The 24,011-nt window shown below is 39.9% G+C and overlaps 1 protein-coding gene across 1 annotated transcript; it reads left to right on the top strand.

Moving 5' to 3' along the window:
* Window positions 1-491: 491 nt before the first annotated feature.
* On the top strand, window positions 492-23,798 carry AP3M2 (adaptor related protein complex 3 subunit mu 2). Its single transcript, XM_037055457.1, has 9 exons — window positions 492-551; window positions 2,210-2,553; window positions 6,244-6,415; window positions 10,175-10,312; window positions 16,505-16,590; window positions 17,293-17,426; window positions 18,944-19,151; window positions 19,419-19,563; window positions 21,559-23,798. Exons 2-9 carry the CDS (start codon window positions 2,281-2,283, stop codon window positions 21,657-21,659), a joined length of 1,257 nt encoding a protein of 418 aa, XP_036911352.1. The 5' UTR covers window positions 492-551; window positions 2,210-2,280; the 3' UTR covers window positions 21,660-23,798.
* The last annotated feature ends 213 nt before the right edge of the window (window positions 23,799-24,011 follow it).

Genomic DNA, 24,011 nt, shown 5'->3' on the forward strand with positions numbered 1-24,011 from the left:
CAATACTGCTTATCACCTTTTCTTTACCCAACGCACATAAATGACAGGGCGTCTTGCCTCTTTTTTAAACAGAGAGTAGTTATTACTGTTCATGATTTATTATCCATGATACGGTATCCGATCAATCATGCTCTGGAAATTACACTCTTTAGCATCCCTTCCAGGCATATTCCACGGTTACGCAGGTGACAACACATACCGCCAGGCCTAGTCGTGACTGGCGGCCAGTGACTGTTCGCGACAGCCAATCAGGGCTCGGAGCCACAGACCTGCACCAATGGAATATTTACGAAACCCGAACAAGGGCCAGCTGGAGAACTGAGTCGGAGAACGTGCTGCGCCGCGAACTGCGATCAATCAGAGGGGAGGAGCAGATCACTGACGCCCAATCCGAAGCTTTCAGACCTCGGTCTCTGGCGCAAAGCCCGCAGGCCGGCCAATCAGCGGGCGAGCGGCGACAGGCTGAAGGGAGGGCATGGGGTGGGGTGGGGTGGGGAGGCGGGGCCTGTCCGCACGGCGAAAAAGGTGGGCGCTGCGAAGAGCAAGGCCGGGTGAGGAGGTCTGGGGACCTGGGTCCGGGAAGGCGGTGGCGCGCTCTCGCTGCCGACCGGGGTCGGGGGTGGGGCGCGCGGGTTGAACGGGGGCGCGCGCGGGTGAGGTTACGAGATGTCAGCAGACTTAACCTCCGCGCTGTGGAAAGCGGCGGGGAGATGATAGGGATCGAGCACCGGGCTGCGGAGGTGGCCCCTTTCGGGCGGATGACTGAGGGAGGAGGGGATACTGTTGCTATGGCAACGCACGAGTGCAAACTGGTGACTCTTCACCTCCTAAGTGTGCACGCACTTTAAACCGCCCCCTTGCCCTCAAACGATGTCGATCACTTATGGCTCACAAGCGGCAGGGCTGGGCTGGGACCAGCGCAAAAATACCCCACTTCGGCAGCCGTCTCTCCCTCATCCGCATCCTAGCTAGTCTCAGCTTCCCCTCCCTCTGGCTGTCTTGTCCACCCGCAGAGGGATTAAGCTCGCACTGGGGCACTTGGTACAACAGGCCTTTGCGGTATGTGTAAAACCTCCTGGGCCAGTTCGCAGAATGGACACAGTTCGGGTACAGTGCGTCTGCCTCATCCTGGGAACTGGTACCCTAGAGATGCTGTCGCCTGAGGGACCAGAGTTATTCCCAGAGGGATTTTTTTCTTTTTATTGATTCTAGAGAGGGGGGAATGGCGGGAGAAAGAGAGGGAGAGAAACATCGATCCATTTGCCTCTTGTATGCTAACCGACTTGGGTTAGCGGGGACCAAACCCGCAACCCAGGCATGTGACCTCACTGGGGATTGAACTTCTGTTCACGGCCAGAGGGATTTTTTTTTTTTAAGGCATCCAACGCAGAACCTTGTACATCACATATTTACAGAATGGAAATTGACTGAATGAATAAAGGTCACAATGACAGCTTTCCATTCCATGGACCAGCACTGTCCAATAGAAATATAATTCAAGCCACATACTATTGACTAATTTTACATTTTCAACTAACTACATTAAAATTTTTTAAGGTTAAATAAATTTAATGTATTTAACCCAGTGTATCTAAAATATCAATATTAAGTATCAAAATTAATTTATCAGTATTAAATTATTGGTAAGAGATCTTAAAATCTCATTTTCATACAAGTCCTTCACAATCTGGCGTGTATCTCGCACTTACAGAACATCTCAGTTTAGACCAGCTGCATTTTAAGTGCTCACTGGCCATATTTGGCTAATGGCTACCATTTGAGACTGCACAAGTATAAATATATATGTGTGTGAGTTGTGACCAAATACATGAATCTCATTAATATTCTTTGAAGCCCGCTTTATGTCAGAGAGCACTGTGGAGTGAGGCAACAAAAAACATGAAGCATGTTATTTTTCTCAAGCTTAAAGTCCAGTTGAGAAAAATGCACATCCACAAATTAAGTTGAATTTTAAATAAACATGATTCAGGCACTAGTATGGATAACTGGGCAGTATATGATTGATTGACAAATAAGATAGCTGGTAATTATCCTTAGGAATTCAAAGGAGGGGTAGTTCAATTTCACACCATAGAGGAAGGCTTAAGTCTGTTCATGAAGGGTGAATAACACTTGGGCCGCTGGAAAGATGGAGAAGGTGTTTTGGTTCAGTGAAACCGGATCGTAACTTCTTTTGTCTTTTTTTTAGGGTTGAAAATTTGTCGAGTCCTGAGGAGTTCAGACTGAAAAATACTTTCTCTCCTATTGGCAATCTCCACCATGATTCACAGCCTTTTCTTGATCAACTCTTCAGGAGATATTTTCCTGGAGAAACATTGGAAAAGCGTGGTCAGCCGTTCTGTTTGTGATTACTTTTTTGAGGCACAAGAGAGAGCTACTGAGGCAGAAAACGTACCACCAGTCATCCCTACCCCTCACCACTATCTCTTAAGTGTATACCGGCACAAGATCTTCTTCGTGGCTGTGATCCAGACGGAGGTCCCACCTCTATTTGTCATTGAGTTCCTTCACCGAGTAGTGGACACATTTCAGGTGCGTGAATGTGACAAGGTTCATACATGTAAACGATAAACTATCTTTCTTATTCTGGCTCCATTGTATTCAGTCCAATTATGGAACCTTTTTAAAAAATTGAAACTCGAACACTGCTCACTTCCTCCCCATCTTATAAGATTCTTTTTTTTAAGATTTTATTTATTTTTCTTTAGAGAGGAAGGGAAGGAGAGAAGGAGAGAACCATCAGTGTATGGTTGCCTTTCAAGAGTCCCCTGTTGGGAACTAGCCCGCAACCCAGGCATGTGCCCTGACTGGGAATCGAACTGTGATTATGTGGTTCGCAGGCTCATGCTCAATTCACTGAGCTACACCAGCCAGGGCTTCATCTGATAAGACTCTTGATTCTGCTTACTGAATTGGCAGCATCTAGAATGACAAATTGAGTTCTTTTGCACCTGTTACATGAGAAAGCCACCCCACTTGGTATGATTGTGTATGGTCATTTTAGTTCTGGAGATTGGAATTGTCTGACACCTTGTTCACAAATCAGAGGACTTTAGTTTTGGGAGGTTTTTTAAAATAGTGGACTTGATGCTAACCATTGTTAATTACATGCTTTGAGTTGCATCAAAAAGTGATGAGTGTATAAAGATATATGTATATTTTTTAAGTAGAAAAGCTAAGCCCTGGCTGGTGTGCCTCAGTGGATTAAGCGCGGGCCTGCGAACCATACGGTCGCGGTTTGATTCCCAGTCAGGGCACATGCCTGGGTTGCAGGCCAGTTCCCAGTGGGGGACTCACGAGAGGCAACCATACATTGATATTTCTCTCCTTCCCTCCCCCTCTAAAGATAAGTAAATAAAATATTTTTTTAAAAGAGAAAAAGCTAAGTAAGGCTAGTTTTCATCCTCCCTGGCAAGGGTAATTTGTGAACCTGTACTTCATCATGGGTTTAGGGTGCTTATCTGCAGCATAGAAGCTCCTTGTTGCAGGCTTAATATTGAAAATTCTTCTGTACCCAAAAGAATTTAAGCACACATTTTACAAGACAGTTTTCATTGTGAGTTTTCCCTTCAGGAATAGATTTGAAGATCTTGGGGAGTGGGATGTCAGCACTATTTATAGCACAGATTTTGAGCTTTGCTCAGACTCTGGTTTTAGACAGTGAAATCCTCTCCTAAAAGACTTTGCTGAACTACTTACTCTTGTGGTATTTGTATAGCTCAGATGATAAATGGGAAGCAGGGGCACTTTGGTTCAACTTTGATGTCATGTGAAGTCTGGAATTAGTCACATGAATATAGAAATTGTGGAACTGAATGAGAAGAGAAGGAGGACCCCAATGTTATGGTAAATAATGAAAAATAAGTCAAAGAGTCCTTTCATTTGCACTTAAATCTAGATCACATGCCTGGAACAGCTTTCATTCCAAAGGAATTATATTTTAGAATTTTCCCACAGATACTTTGTGGCAGTGTTATTCCAGGATTCCAGTTTTCACGTGGCATGTGGTTCCTTCACACAGTGAAAACCTGAGAGTTATGAAGCCCAGTGTGTGGAGGAACTGTAAGTGATAGAAACCAGTAGTCAGGAACTTAAACTGCTCTGACTGGGCCCTGTTAGGATTTCCACATAGGAATCTTTACCCCGTCCTAAAATGAACAGTCCCATTGGTGAAACCTGACATCAGCTTCATATTGCCATGCTGATACGATGTAGCTAATTATAAGATAGGAAGTGAGAAAAGTTGTTTAGTTGAAACCACAGAAGATTTCGAGAAAACAATAAAGTTGCTGGTTTAAAAGTTTGGAACTTCAGAACTTGTCTGAAGTTGGATGCATTGTTTTTGATGCATTTGTTAAAAGTCGATGGAGATATCCTGATTCGGGTGTCTTTGAGATACGTGTTCTTTCTGGCTGTATTATATTTCTAGGACTAGACTATAACGGAAGAGTTTCAGCTATAGGATTGCAGGCATGTTTGCTGTAGCAATGCGTCATACCTACAAGTCCCCTTTCCAACTGCCAGGTTCACATTCTGCCTGATTTATAAAATCTAGTGATATGTTTTATTTATCTTTCAAAATAAAGTCACTCTTGGGAAGGAATGTGTAACATTTTGGGCCTTAACTTCTTGATTTTAAAGAAGAAATCTTTTTGTTTTAGAAACATATTTCTAAGTGCTCTTGGATATTGGAATGACTTCAGTAATTGACATTATCTGATGTAATTAAATCACATCTGGAGTCTGTCATCAATTTTGAATATCACAATTTGAGGAGAATATGGGAAAACTGGAGCGTGTTCAAAGAAATGGCAAGAGGGTAAAGTGATCTAGAAATCATACCATGGCACAAACAGTGGAAAGATCAAACAGGGAGTTTGGGCCTAAGTACAAATCGTGAAGCCCTGGCTGCTGTGGCTCAGTGGCTGGAGCCTCATCTCATAAACTGAAAGGTTGTGGGTCTGATCCTGGTCAGGGCACATGCCTAGATTGTGGGTTCAGTCCTTGATCCGGGCACATACCAGGGGCAACCGATTGATATTTTTTCTCTCGCATTGATGCTTTTCTCTTTCTCCTGCTGTCCCTTCCTCTCTCTCTAAAAGCAATGAAAAAATGACCTCAGGCAATGATAAAAAATTTTAAGAAAAAAATACTGAAATGAAATCCTGTAGTTGTCTTCAGATAGCTGTGGGACTAGTTTATAAACTTGTTCTGTAAGGGAGATCTAGGAAACAAATTTTAGTTTAGCAAAATAACTTTCTAGTAATCAGCTGTCCATGAATAGAATGGGCTGTCTCAAAAAGGAGTCAGTTTCCGTCCAGTGGATGAATTTAAGAAGGTCATGTAACCATCTCAGAGGTCTAGGATAAGACATGATTGGCATTGCTAGAAGGGTATGCCAAATGACCACAGATATTTTTTTTCTAAATCATTTTAGCATCATGCATTGCATTTACATAGTGCTTTTTACTTTACAAAGCACTTTCACATGTTATCTTTTAATCAATCAGGCCGAGTTCTTACAACAGCCCTGTGTGTCCAGTGGTATTATCCTGATTATACTGTTAAAGAAATCAAGACCCAAATTAGCAAGACTTAATCTAGTAATCTAGTAAGTGACAATTGTAACCCAGGTCTTGACTTGGAATCCAGTGCTTTTTCCACAACCCAGATAATTTAGTATCTAAATTTAGCCTTTGTTAATAAAAAGACAAAGCATTCTTAGAATCATAACATCTTAGAGTAGGGATGATACAAAGTGATTTTCTAGTGTGCTTGCTCATACCCCTCATTTTATTTTATTTCCCTCTAAATTCTTATTTGCTGCGTGAATGTCAAGCAGTAGCACACAGTAACGGATGAAGATTTTCACTTCCAAAGAATGTCATATCAAGTATTATAGTTCTTTCAAATTCTTGTTCATAAGCACATGTAATCGTTTAGATTTAGTTTTGTATTCTGTGTATTTTATCTAGGTGAAGAAACCAACCCAAGGAGGCTAAATGACTTACTCCAGTTTATAAAAGAAGTTAGTAATGACACTGGTACTACAAGTGTTCTTTTTAAGAGAACTCTGATTATGCCTCATTCCCTTGTTGTAGAAGAATATCCTAGACATTGAGTAAATACATATGGGCAGAACCAGATCCTTATTCTCTGGGAACATTCTCTCACTTCATGACAGTCTCTGAGTGCTAAATGTATACACTGTCTTTTCATCAGGATTATTTTGGAGTCTGTTCAGAGCCCGTGATCAAAGACAACGTGGTTGTGGTTTATGAGGTTTTGGAAGAGATGCTTGATAATGGGTTTCCATTAGCTACTGAGTCAAACATCCTCAAAGAACTGATAAAGCCTCCCACCATTCTTCGAACGGTTGTCAACACCATAACAGGTATGGACAAAGGGCAAACCCACAGAAAGCTGTGGCCAGCGAGGGTGTGGCTTAGTCTGGTCCTCGCATTGCTGTGAATGCCTGTCTGTGGGGATCTCAAGTGTCCAGGCACTTTAATTTTGTTCTTTATAGTTTTGAAGTGTGACCTGAAAGAGAGTTTAATTATGTAGAAAATACGCTGATTTCAAAGACAGAATGAAGTAAAACAATTGAAAAACAATTTTTTTCTGATTTCAAAAGAAACATATGATTATTGTAGAAATGTTGGAAATAGAGAAGAGTACAAAGAACATGAAATTAATTCTTAATCCCACACACTTTTTAAAAAAGATTTAAAAAAATTTATCTTTAGAGGGGAAGAGAAGGAGAGAGGGAAAGAAACATCAATGTATGGTTGCCTCTCATTGGAACAACCAGTTCCCCTGCTGAGAACTGGCCTGCAACCCAGGCATGTGCCCTGGCTGGGAATCGAACCGTGATTCTCTGGTTCACAGGCCCGCATTCAATCCACTGAGCTACACCAGCCAGGGCCCACTGCACTTTTAACATACTTGTATATATATTTTTTATCTTTTCTAGACAGATAGATTGTAGATGAATAGATAGAATTTTTTAACTACTCTTGTACATAGACTAAAACTTAACCTTTTATCAATATTTTGTGAATACTATTCACCAAATATTTCATTACGATAACTATCATAATGAATATGATATCATATTTCATTATAATAACTATCCTTCTACATAATTTTTAGTGACTTTACAATTTCCTGCCATATAGAATAGACCCTAAATTATTTACTCAATCTATGTTAATGTTTCTGATTTTTTGTTCTTTTAAATTACAAGAAATCAGCATTCTTATACTTAAATCTTTGTGCACATCTAGGATGATTTCATTTCAGTACTAGAAATAGAAGGGCTGGGCCAAACGGTGTGCGCATTTTACAGACTTGAATGCATTATGCCAACCTGCCCTCCAGAAAAGTTATACCAATTTACACTTTCCTTAGCAGTGTCTATGAACCCTAGCCAACCCTATTATCATTATTATTAGTATTAATTTTAAAAACTGTGGATATTAGATAGCTTAGTGATATCTTGTAATTTACACTCATTTTTATATTACTAAGAATGTAAAAGCTGTTCGAGAGTTTATTGACTGTTTTTCCTCTATAGTGAACTACTCTTCTGTGTCCTTTGCCCATTTTTTTATGTTGAAATGCTTTTCCTTTTTACTGCAATTTAAAATAATTTTTTCATTTAAGGGTATTGGACTATGATATATAGGGTCCAGCACAAATAACACCCCTTTTTTATTACAAAATCGTAAGCATGTAATTCTGTAATATAACAACATCACACTCAAGCACACCATATGACACTTTAGGAGAAATGTTCAAATTGCTGTCCATCTCGTGTGAGACATTCATGCACCTACTAACCACACTCGAGCAGGCCTTCCTTCTACTGGACCCTGTGTACTGGGAATGCACATGTTGGTTTGTGGGAGCTCTTTATATATTTTGAATACTCTGTTACAGGTATTTTCTCACAATCTGTCTTGTCATTTGACATTTTACATGGCATTGTTTGTGTAGCCACATTTAAAATTTTTTGATTTAATGAAGATAATCATTCTTCATTAAGGTTTTGCATTTTGGATGTAAATTGCTAAGTATATAAATAGGGCTTACAAGGAATTTGACAGACCAATTGAAAAATACATTTTAAAAGGAATAAATATGCACAGTAGCCAGGATGATTTTGAAAAAGAATTAGAAAGGGGTTGGAAGGATTACCCTGTCACATAGTATCAAGATATACTAAGTTCATATGGTACATGAGACAAAAATTCATAGAATAGGTTATAAAAACCAAGTTATAAAAACCAAGACAGTTTTGAAAATAAACATTAAAAGAAGAACAAGAGAGTGTGTCCTATTAGGTACAAGATATATAATGAAGTTTTGGTAATTTAAAAAATATAGTATTGGCCCAGTAGTAGGCAAGTATGATTGGGATAAAATAGAAAGTCCAAAAACAGATGCTTGTATTTATAGAAATTTGGTATAAATAGATGTGGTCATATATCAAATCAGTGGGCCTGGGGCCAGTTGTTAAATGTATTGTACTAGGGGAATCAGCTTTGATACAGAAAAGAAATTAAGTCTTCCTACATATTCTATATATGAAATAAGGTCCAGCTAGATATAAACACAAACAAACTCTGTAACAGTTAGAAGAAAACATAAGAATGTCTTCTTCTTTTTTTTTTTGCACTTCCCTTCACCAATACTAAGAGAATGTCTTTTGGATCTTGGACAAGGGAAAGTCTTTTTTAAAAAATGTATTTTCGCCCTGACTGGTGTAGCTCAGTGGATTGAGCACGGGCCTGCGAACCAAACGATTTCGGTTCGATTCCCAGTCAGGGCACATGCCTGGGTTGCAGGCCAGTTCCCAGCAGGGGATGCAGTTCCTGGCAGGGGGTGCACGAGAGGCAACTATACATTGATATTTCTCCCTCTCTCCTTCTGTTCCCCTCTAAAGATAAATAAATAAAATCTTAAGAAAAATAAAAAGTGTGTTTTCTTCTAATTCTTTTACAGTTTTATTTTTGGATTGAATTACTTAGTCTATTTGGAAATTATTTTGGTAATCAATATAAAGTAAAGCTCTATGTTTATTTCTCCAAATTTTCAGTCACTTTTCCTAGCACTATTCCTTGAATAATTTATCTTTTCTCCTCTGCTTTCAAGTGATATTCTTATCTTGTACTTAAATCACTGTGGATTCTTGATCTTTTTTGGGGGGGCTTTTCTGCCTTACTATCGTACTCACTTAATTATTAAAGCTTGATGACATACTTTAATATATAGCACACTTTTTAAGAAAACATTTGTTGGGTTTTTCAAAATTTGGGGGCTCATTTTAAACCTTAAAAAGCCTAGTTAGCACCTGATCATTTATGAATATTGTTAAAACATTTTCCAGAATCTCACTTAAATCTAGAAAAAGGTATCTGAGAACCATTTTGAAAAGCTTAAATGTTTTGTAAACATGATGAATATGTGTGTGTTTAATGTTTTTTTTCTTTAGGTTAAAAAGATCCAGGAGAACAAAATTTTGAATTATTTATAATATTTCATAATTTTAGTATAGAACCTTTGAATTAAAAATATTTTTGATGCTTGTGAGGGAAAAACAAATTGAGGAATTGATGTATAACTCTTAGAGATAGAGGAAGATGTAATTTGTATTCTTTTTCTAAGTTTCAGTAGTGGTATGAGAAAGATTATGTTGATGTGTACATTTTAATACCTAGCATAAATGTACTAAGAATCTATCTCAAACTAGAATACTGTTTTTACCCATGAAAATTTTATATCAATATGTAGATTACCATCTCTACTGAAAGCCAATACATTATTTAAGCTGCAAGCTATTGTGAAATTTGAGAGACCAAGTTCAAGTTACTTTCAAAACCAAAATATGATATCTGTTTCTCAGGTAACTATTTTAACCTTTATTCTGCTTGAGAAGGCAGACCAGATGGCGACAAATTTTTAAAGTAAACTAGGTTGCCCATATAGAACTTGGGAAAACTCTTGTCTGTTTTTTCAAAAAAATCTTTAATTGACTAAATGAATAGTGGGAGCATAGAAACATCTAGGGAAGTATTATATGGTTATGAGATAATTGATTATATCCAGTTATAAAATTGAAAGTAAATTACAGTAATATTCATTATCTCAGGAAGCACCAATGTGGGTGACCAGCTTCCCACTGGGCAGCTGTCAGTGGTGCCATGGCGACGGACTGGGGTGAAATATACCAATAACGAGGCCTATTTCGATGTGATTGAAGAGATTGATGCCATCATTGATAAATCAGGTAGGTGCCTTTAGCCTGTTCTCTGAACTATGAAAATACAAAGAAGCCCCTTTCATGCAGTGCTTGCTATTAGACTTATCCCCCAATTCAAAATCATTTATTTTAATCTGGTGCCTATTTTGTGTCAAGCACTGTGCTAGGTACTAGAAGTGGACTTCAATATAATGATGCAGTTGACATAATCATATATGTAGAAATCCCTAAAGATTCAACAAAAAACTCTTAGAACTAATACATTCAATAAAGTTCTAGTATAAACAACCAACATACAAGAATCAGTGGCATTTCTATATGCAAACAACAAACTATCCTAAAAGGGAATGAAGAAAACAGTGCCATTTATGATAGCAACAAAAATAAGAAATAAACTTAACCAAAGAGATGAAAGATTCATGCATTGAAAACTATAAAATATTGATGAAGAAAATTAAACAGCAGATAAATGGAGAGACACCTGTATTCATGGATTGGAAGAATTAATATTATTATAATGTTGATAATACCCAAAGTGTTCTACAGATTCAGTGCTGTCCCCATCAAAATCCCAGTGGCATTCTTGGTAGAAATAGGGAAAAAAAATTCATATTGAACCAATAAAGACCCCAAGCAGCCAAAGCAGCCTTTAGCAGAAAGAATCAAGCTGGGAACTTCACATTTCCTGATTTCAAAATATATGACAAAACTACATTAAATAAGACAGTATGGAATTGAAATAAAGACAGATATAGAGACACATGAAGCAAAATACAGAGCTAACAAATAAAACCACACATTTATAATCAACTGATCTTCAACAAGAGTGTCACGCATATACAATGGGGAAAGGATAGTCTCCTCATTAAATGTGTTGGGGAAACTGAATATCCACTTACAGACCAATCAAATTGAACCCTTACCTCACCATATACAGAAATCAGTGCAAAATGGATTAAAGATGTAAACATAGGACATGACATCATAAAACCACTAGAAGAAAAGATAGGGAGAAAACTTTTTGATATGTCTAGGCAATGATTTTCTTCAGATATGACACCAAAAGCAAAGGCAACAAATGCAAAAATAGACAAAAGGGATTGCATCAAGCTAAAAAGCTGCTTCACAACAAAGAAACAATCCACAGAATGAAAAGGCAACCTGTAAATGGAGAAAACACTTGTAAACCATGCGTCTGAAGAGGGATTAATATCTAAAACATAAGGAATTCATGCAACTCGAGCAAAACAGCACAAAAAACCAAATAACCTGATTAAAAAATCAGCACAGGACACGACTAGACATTTTTTAAAAGAAGACATAAAAATGGCCAGAGGGTATTTGAAAATGTGCTCAACAATTCCTAATCATCAGGGAAACGCAAATAAAAGGTATGAGATATTGCATCATACCAGTTAGAATGGCCATTATAAGAAGACAAAAGATAAATGTTGAAAGGATGTGGAGGAAAGGGAACCCTTGTGCACTGTTGGTGGGAATGTAAATTGGCACAACCATCATGGAAAACAGTGTGGAGGTTACTCAAAATCTTAAAAATAGAACTACCGTATGATCCAGAAATCCCACTTCTGGTTATATCCAAAGGCAACGAAATAAGTATCTCGAGGAGGTATCTGCACTTCCATGTTCATTGTGGCATTATTCACAGTAGCCTAGACCTGGAAACAACCTAAATGTCTGTTGACAGACAAATGGGTAAAGAAAATGTGAGCTAGATCTATACATACAGTGGAAGATTATTCAGCCATAAAAAAGGAAGGAAATCTTGCCATTTTCAACAACATGGGTGAACCTGGAGGGCATTACACTTAACTGAGATAAACCAGATACAGAAAGACAAGTACCCCATGGCCTCACTTACGAGAGCAGAGAGACCAGAAGAGTGGTTATCGGGGGTTAGGAGGAGGGGCAAGTGAGGAGATGTCGGCCAAAGCGTACAGAGTTTCAGTTATGTGAGGTGAGTGGGTTCTGGAGATTTAATGGACAGCAGTGACTACAGTGGCATTGTTAAAGGAGTCCCCTCACCCCATCTAGTTCAATCAACACATCCTCACTTCACATATGTTTTATATATTTGAAATCTGCAGAGAGGGGAGATTGCTAGTGCTCTCACCACACACACACACACACAAATACAAATAACTGGGATGATGGATATGTTAATCTGCTTGATTTTGGTGATCATTTTACAATGTTCATGTATATCAAAATATAAAGTTGTGCAGCTTATATACAATTTTTATTAGTTAAGTACACCTCAGTAGAGCTGAAAAAGGCAATAAAAACCTGACAATGCAGACCAATGCTTGTGTCACACTTTTATTTATTTTATTTCTTATTTACTTTTTTCCTAAGTACTTTATTTTTCAAATTACATTTTATTGATTATGTTATTAAAGTTGTCCTGATTTTCTCCCCTTTGCCCCACCTCCACCCAGCATCCCTCACTCCCTCAGGCAATCCCCCCACCTTTGTTCATGTCCATGGGTCATGCATACCAGTCCTTAGGCTACTCCATTTCCTACACTGTACATTACATCCTCATGGCTACTCTGTAACTACCTATTAATACCTCTTAATCCCTTTATTTTTTCACGCATTTCCCCACAACCCCCTTCTATCTGGCAACCATCAAAATGGTCTCTGTATTCATGATTCTGTCTCAGTTCCTCTTGTTTGCTTAGCTTGTTTTTTAGAGTCAATTAGTCATAGATTTGAATTTTTGCCATTTTATTCATAGTTTTGATCTTTTTATTAAGTGCCTTTAACATCTCATGTAATAATGCTTTGGTGAGGATGAACTCTTTTAATTTTTGTATATCTGGGAAGTACTTTATCTGCCCTTTGATTCTGAATGATAGCTTTGCTGAGTAGAGCAGTCTTGGCTGTAGGTCCCTGCTTTTCATGACTTTGAATATTTCTTGCCAGTTCCTTGTTGCCTGCACAGTTAACCAATGCCATCTCAGTAAATTTAATAAAAATTTTTAAAAAGATGAGATAAACAAGCTCTCAAAGAGAAAAGTAAGCCCAGTAACTAAGTCATTGAATACCTATAATATTCCCATTCTGAATAATATAGGAAAACAACAATTTTTTGCAAATAATTAAGAGAGGAATGTCATTCAGAGGGACAATTAGTCATTATGTGCTGTCACTCAGCATAGTGGTGGGAATCTCATCTTCCCCATGACGAGCCTTCAGAGATTCTTGTCAGTAAATGTGGGTGAGTGGCAGCTGGCTTTTGGTTCAGTGATGGTATATTCAGCATTTTTTTACTAATAATTTCTGAGTTATGCCACTAAATATTTTTGAAGCCCTAATTGTGTCCTGAATTGTGTTCCATATACAAACTTCTGGACCTTTTTATGAAATACCTTTGCTGTAGCTGCTGCTGTTGTTGATAATGATTATAATGTTATTTTATTGTTGACAGTGAGGTTATACAAATATAGGAATCAAGAGGGGTTACAAAGAGAAAGAGAAAGAAAGACAGGCTATGGCTACATAAGCTTGCTTAAAGTCTAGTAGGGGAGGGAAAGTTAAAAGGGTAGAGGATAAGAGAGGTATCCCACTCATACAGAACAAAATCTAAAGAGGTGAATTATTGGGAACCACCCTGCCTATTTTCAGAAACTGTAACCCCCCCTTGGCTAAGGCTGAGTGAGAGACCTGGAGACCCTAAGCCACTAAGGAGACAAAGCTTATCACCCTGGCAGGAGCAACACCTCTGTCCACTTTACTTCACCCTACCTGGCCCCCAGTGCATGACTGGTTAGCCAATAATGGGTAAGATTCCTCAAGGGAGGGACAACCTAAGACAGGCATGGTCATGAGGGGGCCCTCAGGGAAGGACTTGGGGGGCTATGGAAAAAGGGGGTGATGAACCCCTGCCCCTCGGCTTTGACATAACCTGAGTCCTCATTCTGGCTGCAAGAAGTCCCATAATCTCTTGGCTGCCTTAATTCCCCTACCCAACTTAAGCCTGAAACAATTCTGGAGGTGGGTGCAGCCCTGTGCTAGAAAAGGCAGGTTCCCCTGGGCAATCAGGCCTAAGAAAGAATACATAAAATCCTGTGAAACCTGCTTTGCTAATACCCTCAATTTAAATAAGGGTCCAAGCCTGAAATGAGTTTGTATCCCCAAAGTTCTATGGCCCTTTAGCTATTTGACCCTGACTCAAAATAGGCCCTCAGAGTTCTTTGAATGTTATCTGTTTGAGCATTACTGCCTGACAATGATTGATGAGCTTTCCATATATGCCCTGTATTCCTATGCAAATTAAAGCCAATAGAAGCCTGTCAAGGCAGGGGTCGGGGTGGGGCCCTCTCTCCTTGAGAGAGTGGCTGTACCATCCATTTTCCTCCAGAGGACTCGGTAGTCTGTGTGAATTTGTCTTGTCTCAGCCATAACACCATGGACAGTGCTTACTGGTGCCTGTGTCAGTGAATGTTTATGCTTTATTGGTGGAATGAATAGAATTTTTTAAGACATTCATCTATTTTGGAGTTAAGTATGTGCAAACACTTAAAGACAAGTAAAATATTGTTGAGAAATAAAGTTGTTTAGTATGACTGGATTGAGAAGAATAAAAAAGGAAAGTAAGTATTGAGGCTTTAAAACTAGGCATAGCAGCTTTTCATATTAGTTCATAACTGAAAAAAACTGCACATATTCATTAGTAATAGAAAGGATAAATAGATTTTGATATGGCCCAACAATGGAATACTATACAACGATGAAAAAGAATAACTATTTATACAGCCAACAACATGAATGAGTCTCACAGTGTTGAGCAAGAAACTTGGATGCGTAGGTTATGTACATTTATATGAAGTTTGAAAACAGGTGCAACTTAATCTAAGGTAATAGAAGTCAGAATTTTAAGGACTTGGACTAATTAGGTTGGGCAAGAGGAACATAGTAGAATGCTAAAAAGGTTTCACATCTTGATGTGGGTGATATTTGCATAGGCATATACATATTTAAAAATTCATTCAGCTGTACATTTAAGATTTTGGCATTTTACTGTAAGTTTTGCCTCAATTAAAAAAAACAAAACAACAATTAGATGGCTAGATCATGAAGAGGCTTGTATGCTTTTTTAAGGAGGGTTATTTGGAGCAATTAAAAAATTCTAAGCTGGGGTGTAACTTGAACAGATTTGTAGTTTGAAACTATCAGTCCAGCTGCAGTGTGAAGGGCTTGGAATGGGGTAAGACCGAAGGTAGGGGAGGCAGAACGCTATTACCAAAGTCACAAAATACAGGTATCCTCAACAGTAGTGAGGGTGGAGAGGAACAAACAGATGAGTTCTAAGATAGGGGTCACATAGAAGAAATGATCATTGATTGATTATGGGCAATGGACAATTAGAAGTGGTCAAGGATATTCTGGTTTAGCAACAGAATAGGTGGTATCATCATGAAGATACAGAAAATAGAAAGAGCAGGTCCAGGAATGAAGACAGTGAGTTCACTGTCAGGTGTAGAGTGTGAAGTGCCTCCAGGACATCTAAATGGAGCTGTCCATCTGGCTGAACTGGAAACAAAGATTAGGAAATAATTAGCCATCAGTAGAAATTGAAGCCTGGAACAGTAGATGAAATACCCCAAGGGGGGAGTGCTGAGTGAAAGAGGAGAAATTTGGAACTGAAAAGTCAGAGACATTTAGAGGATGTGACAAGAAATCAGTCTGCAGAAGGCACTGAGGGAGACAAGTAGGAAACTGGGAGAGGGGAGGATTCGGAAAAGGAAGAAGGGGGTCAACAATGACGAATGCTACAGAGGGATCCTGGGAGATAAAGGCCCAGCATGTCCATTCAGTATAGCTGCACAGCTCGCCGGTGGCCTCAGGGAAAGCAATTCTGATATGGAATTTTCTGAACCATTGGTTAAGATTATGATATTCTATGTGATTCTGGTACTAGATTGACTACTCCTTTAGGCTAAGTATCTCATTAATTTTCTTTATTCCCATTACTTCATCTAAGTATCTCATACTTGATACATAGTTGATAAATGTTTGGAAGGATGGACAGTGTTGGGTAGATGAATTGGACGGATGGAAAGAAGGAAGAGAATGAGGGAGGGCTAGAGGAAGGAAGAAATGGAAGGAGGGCAGGAAGAGGGAAATGAGTTGGGAAGAACAGAGGAGAGTTCAGTAACCTCCTGCCTTCCTCTTGTCTTGCTGCCGTCTCAGGTTCCACCGTTACCGCTGAGATCCAGGGGGTGATTGATGCCTGTGTCAAGCTGACTGGAATGCCGGACCTTACACTGTCCTTCATGGTAAAAGTCTGGACCACAGTTATAGCCCTCTGGAGGGGAAATTAAATGCTTTTGGAAAGACAGAGTTGTGAGAATGAAATGGAACAAAAGGTATAATTAAGGCCTTGGCTGGTATGGTTCATTGGGTTGAGCACCAACCTGTGAAGGTACACCAGTTCGATTTCCGTCCCTGGGTTGTGGGCCAGGTCCCCAGTGAGAGGTGTGCTAGAGGCTATTTGGTCCATGTTTCTCATTTAGATGTTTCTCATCTAAATGAGAAAAACAGGGAGATGTTTCTCTCCCTGTTTTTCTCCCTCCCTTTCTTTCTCTTTAAAAATCAATAAATAAAATCATGCCCTGACTGGTACGGCTCAGTGGGTTGAGTTCTAGCCTGTGAACCAAAAGATCTCCTGTTTGATTCCCAGTCAGGGCACATGCTTGGTTTGTGGGCCAGGCAACCCTTTGATGTTTCTGTCCCTTTCTCCTTCCCTTTTGTCTCTGAAAACAAATAAGTAATCTTTAAAAAAAAATAAAAATAAAGAAAATCTTTAAAAAAATGATTAAGGACATCCTCACAGCTCTGTCAGGCTTGACTTTTCTATAAGTAACTACAGAATTTGTGTGTGTGTATGTGTTTTAGTAAAAACAACATCTAAATTACTCCTGAAAGAAAGACGGGTGTTTAATTCCTACTTTTTGCTTTTCCTTGACTGGTAACTATAGAACCCCAGGTTGCTGGATGATGTCAGCTTCCATCCTTGTGTTCGTTTCAAGCGCTGGGAATCTGAGCGTATTCTCTCCTTCATCCCTCCTGATGGAAACTTTCGCCTGCTCTCTTACCATGTCAGTGCCCAGAAGTAAGCAGCCCTTACGATTAAGTATGTATGTGTGCACACGTATGTGATTCGTATCCATAGTGATAGGACTCTGGCTCTGGAGTTACCCAGGTTCAAATTCCAGCTTCTACACTTATTAATTGGGTGACCTCAACTGAGTTGCTTACCCTTTCTGGGTCTGTTTTCTTATCTGTAAGTTGAAATAATAAAAGTGCCTTGTTATAAATGTTAAATAAGAGAATCTAAATAGTTCTTATCAGAAAGTTGGTGCTCATTAAGTTTGATGCTGTTATTTTTGTTGTCATTACTATATGTCTAAAGAACATTGTTTTTTCCTCAAATTGGAATCTGAGTACACCTGTATTCAACCCCCCAACCCAAAAGAAGCATTAAATTATGCAATGAAAACCACTAAATGCAGCGATTTTTGGTCTTGGACATTCTCTGCAATATGAGTCTAAGGGTTTTTATAAGCATCAGGCATATGGTAGAAGGTGTGTGGACTGAGGAGAGCTACAAGACCTCAGAGCCGCCAGTACTGCTCTTTGTGATTTGGAATAAATAGTTTATAAAACTGTCTTGAGTGCTTGAGAGCAGAGGCTCTGGAATCAGACTGCCTAGACTTAATTCACATCCTCAGTATTTATGATATATGACCTTGGGCAAGTTACTTAATGAGGTTAAATGTATCAGTATTCATGTGTGATATCAGGACAGTATCCACTCAGTACCTACTTCATACCGATTGGAAGGTTAAATGAGGTAATAGATAAAGCATGTGGCATAGTGGCACTCAGGAAGTGCTTAATGTGTATTAGGAACTGTTACTGTTCTCTGACTTCTCTGTTTCCTCTTCTGTCAAGTCAGGACAGTTTACCCTACTTCACAGGGCTTTTATTAAGGATCAGACAAGGTCAGGTGAAAGGTCTCTCTCAAGAAATGATACGCCCTGGCTGGTGTAGCTCAGTGGATTGAGCGCGGGCCTGCAAATAGAAGGGTCGCTGGTTTGATTCCCAGTCAGGGTACATGCCTGGGTTGCAGGCCAGTTCCGGGGGGGGGTGGCGCATGTGAGAGGCAACCACACATTGATGTTTCTATCCCTCTCTTTCTCCTTCCCCTTTCTCTAAAAATAAATAAAATCTTTAAAAAAAGAAATTAGTTAATGTGTATAATGTATGAATATTACTCTCCCAAGTACAGATAATTATCAGCTGCATGTCACAAAATAAAACAGAAATATGGTGACTCCTAATTTTTGTTTATAATGCCTTTCTCATAGTAGGCTTAGTATACGCTTTAATTTTGTGAGTATTATTCAAAGAGTCATTGGAAGAGTTAGTTTACTTACTGGACAGCATCTTAGCTTTACATAAAGAAACAAATAAAAGATTACTAGGGGCTTTTACCTGTGCTTCATTTTTAAGATGAGTAAGGAAGTAGACAGGGGAGGAAGAGTTGCCAGCAGGGCAGACAAGGAGGAAAGGGTGCCATTTTGGCAACACATTAATGAAATGGGCTTTTGTCTATCTCTTTTCCAGCCTGGTGGCAATTCCAGTGTATGTCAAACATAGCATCAATTTCCGGGACAGTAGTTCACTTGGACGCTTTGAAATAACAGTGGGACCTAAGCAGACTATGGGGAAGACCATCGAGGGAGTGATCGTCACCAGCCAGATGCCCAGAGGGGTCCTGAATATGAGCCTTACTCCATCTCAGGGAACACATACGTTTGACCCAGTTACCAAGGTAGGAGAATAAGCAGGAGGTTTTGAATTGCTGATCTCAAATAGAAGTAACCCTGCCGGAGCTCTCCACATAGACTTTATACCTTGTTGAAAGAGGTAATCAGTCAAAGGGACATTGTTTTTCCCTTGAGACAATTTAGGGTAACAAATAGGATTCTCCGTTGAGAAACACCCTAGAGGCAAGTTGTAATATGCCAACCGATGGCCTGAGGTTAGAGCTCAGCACCCTCACATGAAAGGTTCCACTGTAACTCTTCTTTCTTTGAAGATGCTGTCTTGGGATGTCGGAAAAATAAATCCCCAAAAGCTACCAAGTTTGAAGGGGACCATGAGTCTTCAGGCTGGAGCTTCCAAGCCAGATGAGAACCCCACAATTAACCTGCAGTTTAAGATCCAGCAGCTGGCCATTTCTGGTAAGTGCCCACAGCAGAGGTGGCTCTGAAGAGAACAGAAAGACTTCCTGCTTATCTAATTTAGTTTCATGGCCTGACCTGTAATCCTCAGTGAAATCCTTTCTAGCCGTGAAATCCATTTCTGGGGAAAGTTTACAATCCTTGCTTTAAAGTTGGCTTCAGTGGCCTGAATAAAAGTTGTCTAAGACACAGATGAGAAAGAAACACTATCGGTAGGCAGAGGTGTTCCCGGGCAGTTGTTGAGTCTCCGAGGCTTGTCGCATTGAGGTTTCGTAGGTCTTCAGTGTGGAAATGTTTCTGCTCTTTCATCTGGTGACTAAAAAGGATAATTTCCCCTCTTTTCCCCCAACTTCAGGACACTTTCACATTTGCTTTTATTATCTTGTAGAAAGAACCCTGGGGCCTACCCCAGTTGGTTGCTGCAGTCTACATATACCATAGGATGGTAGTAATAATAATGGTTACCACTTATGGGGCATTTACTGGGTACTGGGCACTGTTTTAAGCTCATTTCATATCTTATCGAACCATTTGAACAATTCTGTAAGATAGAAAGGACATTATGTGAAGTTCCTGTTTGTCTTTACCAACAGGCCTTGTCTAAATTACGTGATTAGAATTCACTTAAGTTATAAACTTTCATCTGAAAATATTTAATAAGCTTAAAATTTTATGTGATATAAAATATTTAGCTTAGTATAGTGAGAATAGTTAGAAAGCATTCATTTATTAATTTATTATTTTCCCTTATTCATTCATTTGACTATAATTTATTTCATTATTAATTTCTTGATTTGGTATCATTATTAATTCATGTACTCAGTATAATGACTAGAGAAAAACATACAGTGGTCTTTTTCTTTACCCACATTTCAGTCTGTGTATAACTTTCTGATGCAGGCACCGGCCCCCAGTGTCTGCACCATTATGAATGAGATGAGACAAATTCACATGAACCACCAAAGTCCTATGGAGGAAAAGGGGTAGCACAACCACTCTGTCAAGGGGAGAGTGCCCCACCCCGACCCTTGCCTTGACAGGCTTCTATTGGCTTTAATTTGCATAGGAATACAGGGCATATATGGAAAGCTCATCAATCATTGTCAGGCAGTAATGCTCAAACAGATAACATTCAAAGAACTCTGAGGGCCTATTTTGAGTCAGGGTCAAATAGCTAAAGGGCCGTAGAACTTTGGGGATACAAACTCATTTCAGGCTTGGACCCTTATTTAAATTGAGGGTATTAGCAAAGCAGGTTTCACAGGATTTTATGTATTCTTTCTTAGGCCTGATTGCCCAGGGGAACCTGCCTTTTCTAGCACAAGGCTGCACCCACCTCCAGCATTGTTTCAGGCTTAAGTTGGGTAGGGGAATTAAGGTAGCCAAGAGATCAGGAGACTTCTTGCAGCCAGAATGAGGACTCAGGCTATGTCAAAGCCCAGTAGTAAGGGTTCACCACCCCTTTTTCCATAGCCCCCCAAGTCCTTCCCCGAGGGCCCCCTCATGACCATGCCTGTCTTAGGTTGTCCCTCCCTTGAGGAATCTTACCCATTATTGGCTAACCAGTCATACACTGGGGGCCAGGCAGGATGAAGTAAAGTGGGCAGAGGCCGTGCTCCTGCCAGGGGGATAAGCTTTGTCTCCTTAGTGGCTTAGGGTCTCCAGGTCTCTCACTCAGCCTTAGCCAAGGGGGGGTTACAGTTTCTGAAAATAGGCAGGGTAGTTCCCAACAAGTTTCTACCCTTTCCACTTAGAAACAGGTCTTCTAATAGGATAGCTTTTGGTTGCAGAAATTTTTTATTATCAGTGTGTATACTAATAATGAAGAATCTATCAATTTCATGTAAGTGATGTAATAAATTGAAACTTTTTCTGGTTCACTGCTACTACTGTCTTTATCCCACTGATCTCTTTGCATGGAAATGAATTTGAACAGTTATGCTACCTGCTTCCGTGAATTATGCTTATGTCATATTCTTTCTCCCTTCCTTCCAGGACTCAAAGTGAACCGTCTGGACATGTATGGAGAGAAGTACAAACCCTTTAAGGGAATAAAATACATGACCAAAGCTGGAAAGTTCCAAGTTCGAACCTGAAGGGAGAGTTTTGTGAAGGGAACAGTCACGTACACTTTTTCCTTTCTTACTTGTCTAAAAGTAAAAAAATATCAGCCTGTCTCCTAGGTCAGTTCCCTTCTGGACCCACCCACTCCCTTTTTTCTTAGCCTTCAGTGCCTGGAACTAATCAAGGGAGAAAAGGGTCGCCAGGGAGGATGGGACAGGACTGAAACGCAGTCAGCACCAACTCAGTTCTCAAAGAGGAGCTGTGCGATGGAGGCCAGAGATACCTGATATCATATATAACTATTTTTACCATGGTCACCCTAGGAAAACGCTAGCATCTGTTACTTGTTTGGCTTTATTATCTAAAGCCAATGAAAGACTTCTTTGTTATCATTTTTAAGGTGGGTAGGTAGGTAGGAAGGAAGGAAGAGGGAAGAAAGGGAGGGAGGAAGGAAGGAAAAAAGGAAGAAGGAGGGAAAGAAAGTTTGGAAGAGAATGAATGTTAGTATAGCAAAGGCCAGGTATAGGTCTGATCTGTGAGGGAAGGAAGTAGAGATAGTGTGAAAGAAGTATGAGGACCCAAAGTGAAAGTGGCGAGAAAAGCAAATCTCCACATTGAGGAAGGTTGAAAAGAATACAGCTGAGTTCGTTTATTTCTGATCCCTCTACTTTCATATATCAAAAAAAAATTTTTGTGCTTCTAGAAATGAACTAGAAACTTCTCAACTCAAGTCCACTGTTGATATGGAAAGCCCCAGTAGAATCCGATCTTCCCTTGAAGACCGTGGCTTTCTGACCGGTTTCAGATACTAGCCGCCGCTTGCCTTTAGGACTTGGTCTGTCATCTTCAGGGAGGTGACTTGCCGTTTTCCCGGTGGTGACTGCCAGGAACACCTCTTTTCCTAACCCAGAACAGTTCTACTCACTTTACAGAATGCACCAGCCTTTTCCTGTTACCCTGAGGAATTTCAGAAAAGCCAGGCCAAGGCAGCTGTATTTTGTATTTCATAGTATCGGAGCGTAGGCGGTCAGCTCATTCCTCACAAAGGTGTAGCCCAACTGTAACCCAGTGATTCCTTATTTTCCTCAGTCAGTGCTGGGCTGCTCCAGGGTCCCGAGCCAGCTGGTCTGAGACTTTTCCATCTGTAACCAGAATTAAACAGAATGCCTACCATTGAGGGTGTGGTTGGTTCATCCTTGAAGCTGCTCAGTAAAGTTATTTCCTCAGTCTTTTGTTCTCTGTAATATATTTATTAACAATAGATATCTAGCACTCCATTTTTCTTCTAAGGCCAGCCCCCAGCAAGTCCCTCAAATCTTTGAATAAAACTAACGTTGTAGGAAGAGGAGCAGTGTCAGTAATGCGTAACCCAACTTCAGAAACATGGCAACGGGAGGGTTACCTCGGGCTTCCCAGTGGGGGATTTTTATTCTAGTTTGGTGGCTCTGCTGCCCATTTACACATTTATATAAAAGGCAGTTTTCTAAAAATTGTAGCTTAAGTAGTGATAGTGTGCTCTACTTCGTGCATGGAGGAAAATGAAGACCTGTAGTCTGCAAACCCTATGATTTTTCTCCAAAGACTTATTTCCAAAATAGTTAAGTGATTTGTTTTTCTGGTTTGAACTTCCTACTTGCTGGACTTTTTTTTGTTGCAGGGTCATGTTGCTTCATGGTTTTCCTCTGGGATACACTGTTTCAGATTTCATCACTCCAGAACTTGTCGAGATTACTATGCCCCACATACACACCTACTGTGGTAGGGAAACATCTCTGTCTGCAGGTTGTAGAACACTTAGCATTACTTCTCCCGAGGGCCCTGGAGGATTTTAAACTTGCACAGAAAACAACCAAGTTGGTCCCTGAATATTTTTAGTGTTTTGAGCCCAGCAGTTTTAGTTCCTTCGGGGCAGGTCATCCTAATCTCAAGCAAGGTTAAGGAGAAAAAAAATGTATCTAGGGCTCTGGGACCTGCAGACCTTAGCACAGAAGTAACGATCGCAGTGCCTGCGTAGCACACCTGTGCAGAGCAGCGCAGCCTCATCCCTACCACCACCACGTGTTAGTGTGACAGTGCAGGGCGTCTCGATCAAGCTGTGGAGTTGCATGTGTTTAACGTGTGCAGAACCATCTTCTCTGTTTAAGTCTTAATAAAGTTGAGTTTTACCAGTCCTCCGTGTACTAAGTGTTTTGTTATTAGGACTAACGATGGTGCTGGGCCAGGAATGCCTCCATAGAAGCAGTAGGAAATAATTCAGGAGCAGGAGCTTTTCAGCCAACAGACCGAAAGCCATACACATAGTTTGCTTCCCATATATGCCCTGACCAGGGATTGAACCTGCAAACTTTTGGTGCATGGGACGACGCTTCAACCAACCGAGCTAC

Source organism: Sturnira hondurensis, unplaced genomic scaffold (assembly GCF_014824575.4).
Source record: "Sturnira hondurensis isolate 20B ecotype Veracruz unplaced genomic scaffold, ASM1482457v3 Scaffold0008640, whole genome shotgun sequence".
Taxonomy (NCBI): domain Eukaryota; kingdom Metazoa; phylum Chordata; class Mammalia; order Chiroptera; family Phyllostomidae; genus Sturnira; species Sturnira hondurensis.

Excerpts from the sequence above, each read along its gene's own strand:
- AP3M2 (XM_037055457.1), top strand. The coding sequence starts at position 2,281 with ATGATTCACAGCCTTTTCTTGATCAACTCTTCAGGAGATATTTTCCTG. Across the intron at positions 6,416-10,174 it reads GGTTGTCAACACCATAACAG|GAAGCACCAATGTGGGTGAC; the intron begins GTATGGACAAAG and ends TCATTATCTCAG. Across the intron at positions 19,152-19,418 it reads CGTTTGACCCAGTTACCAAG|ATGCTGTCTTGGGATGTCGG; the intron begins GTAGGAGAATAA and ends CTTTCTTTGAAG.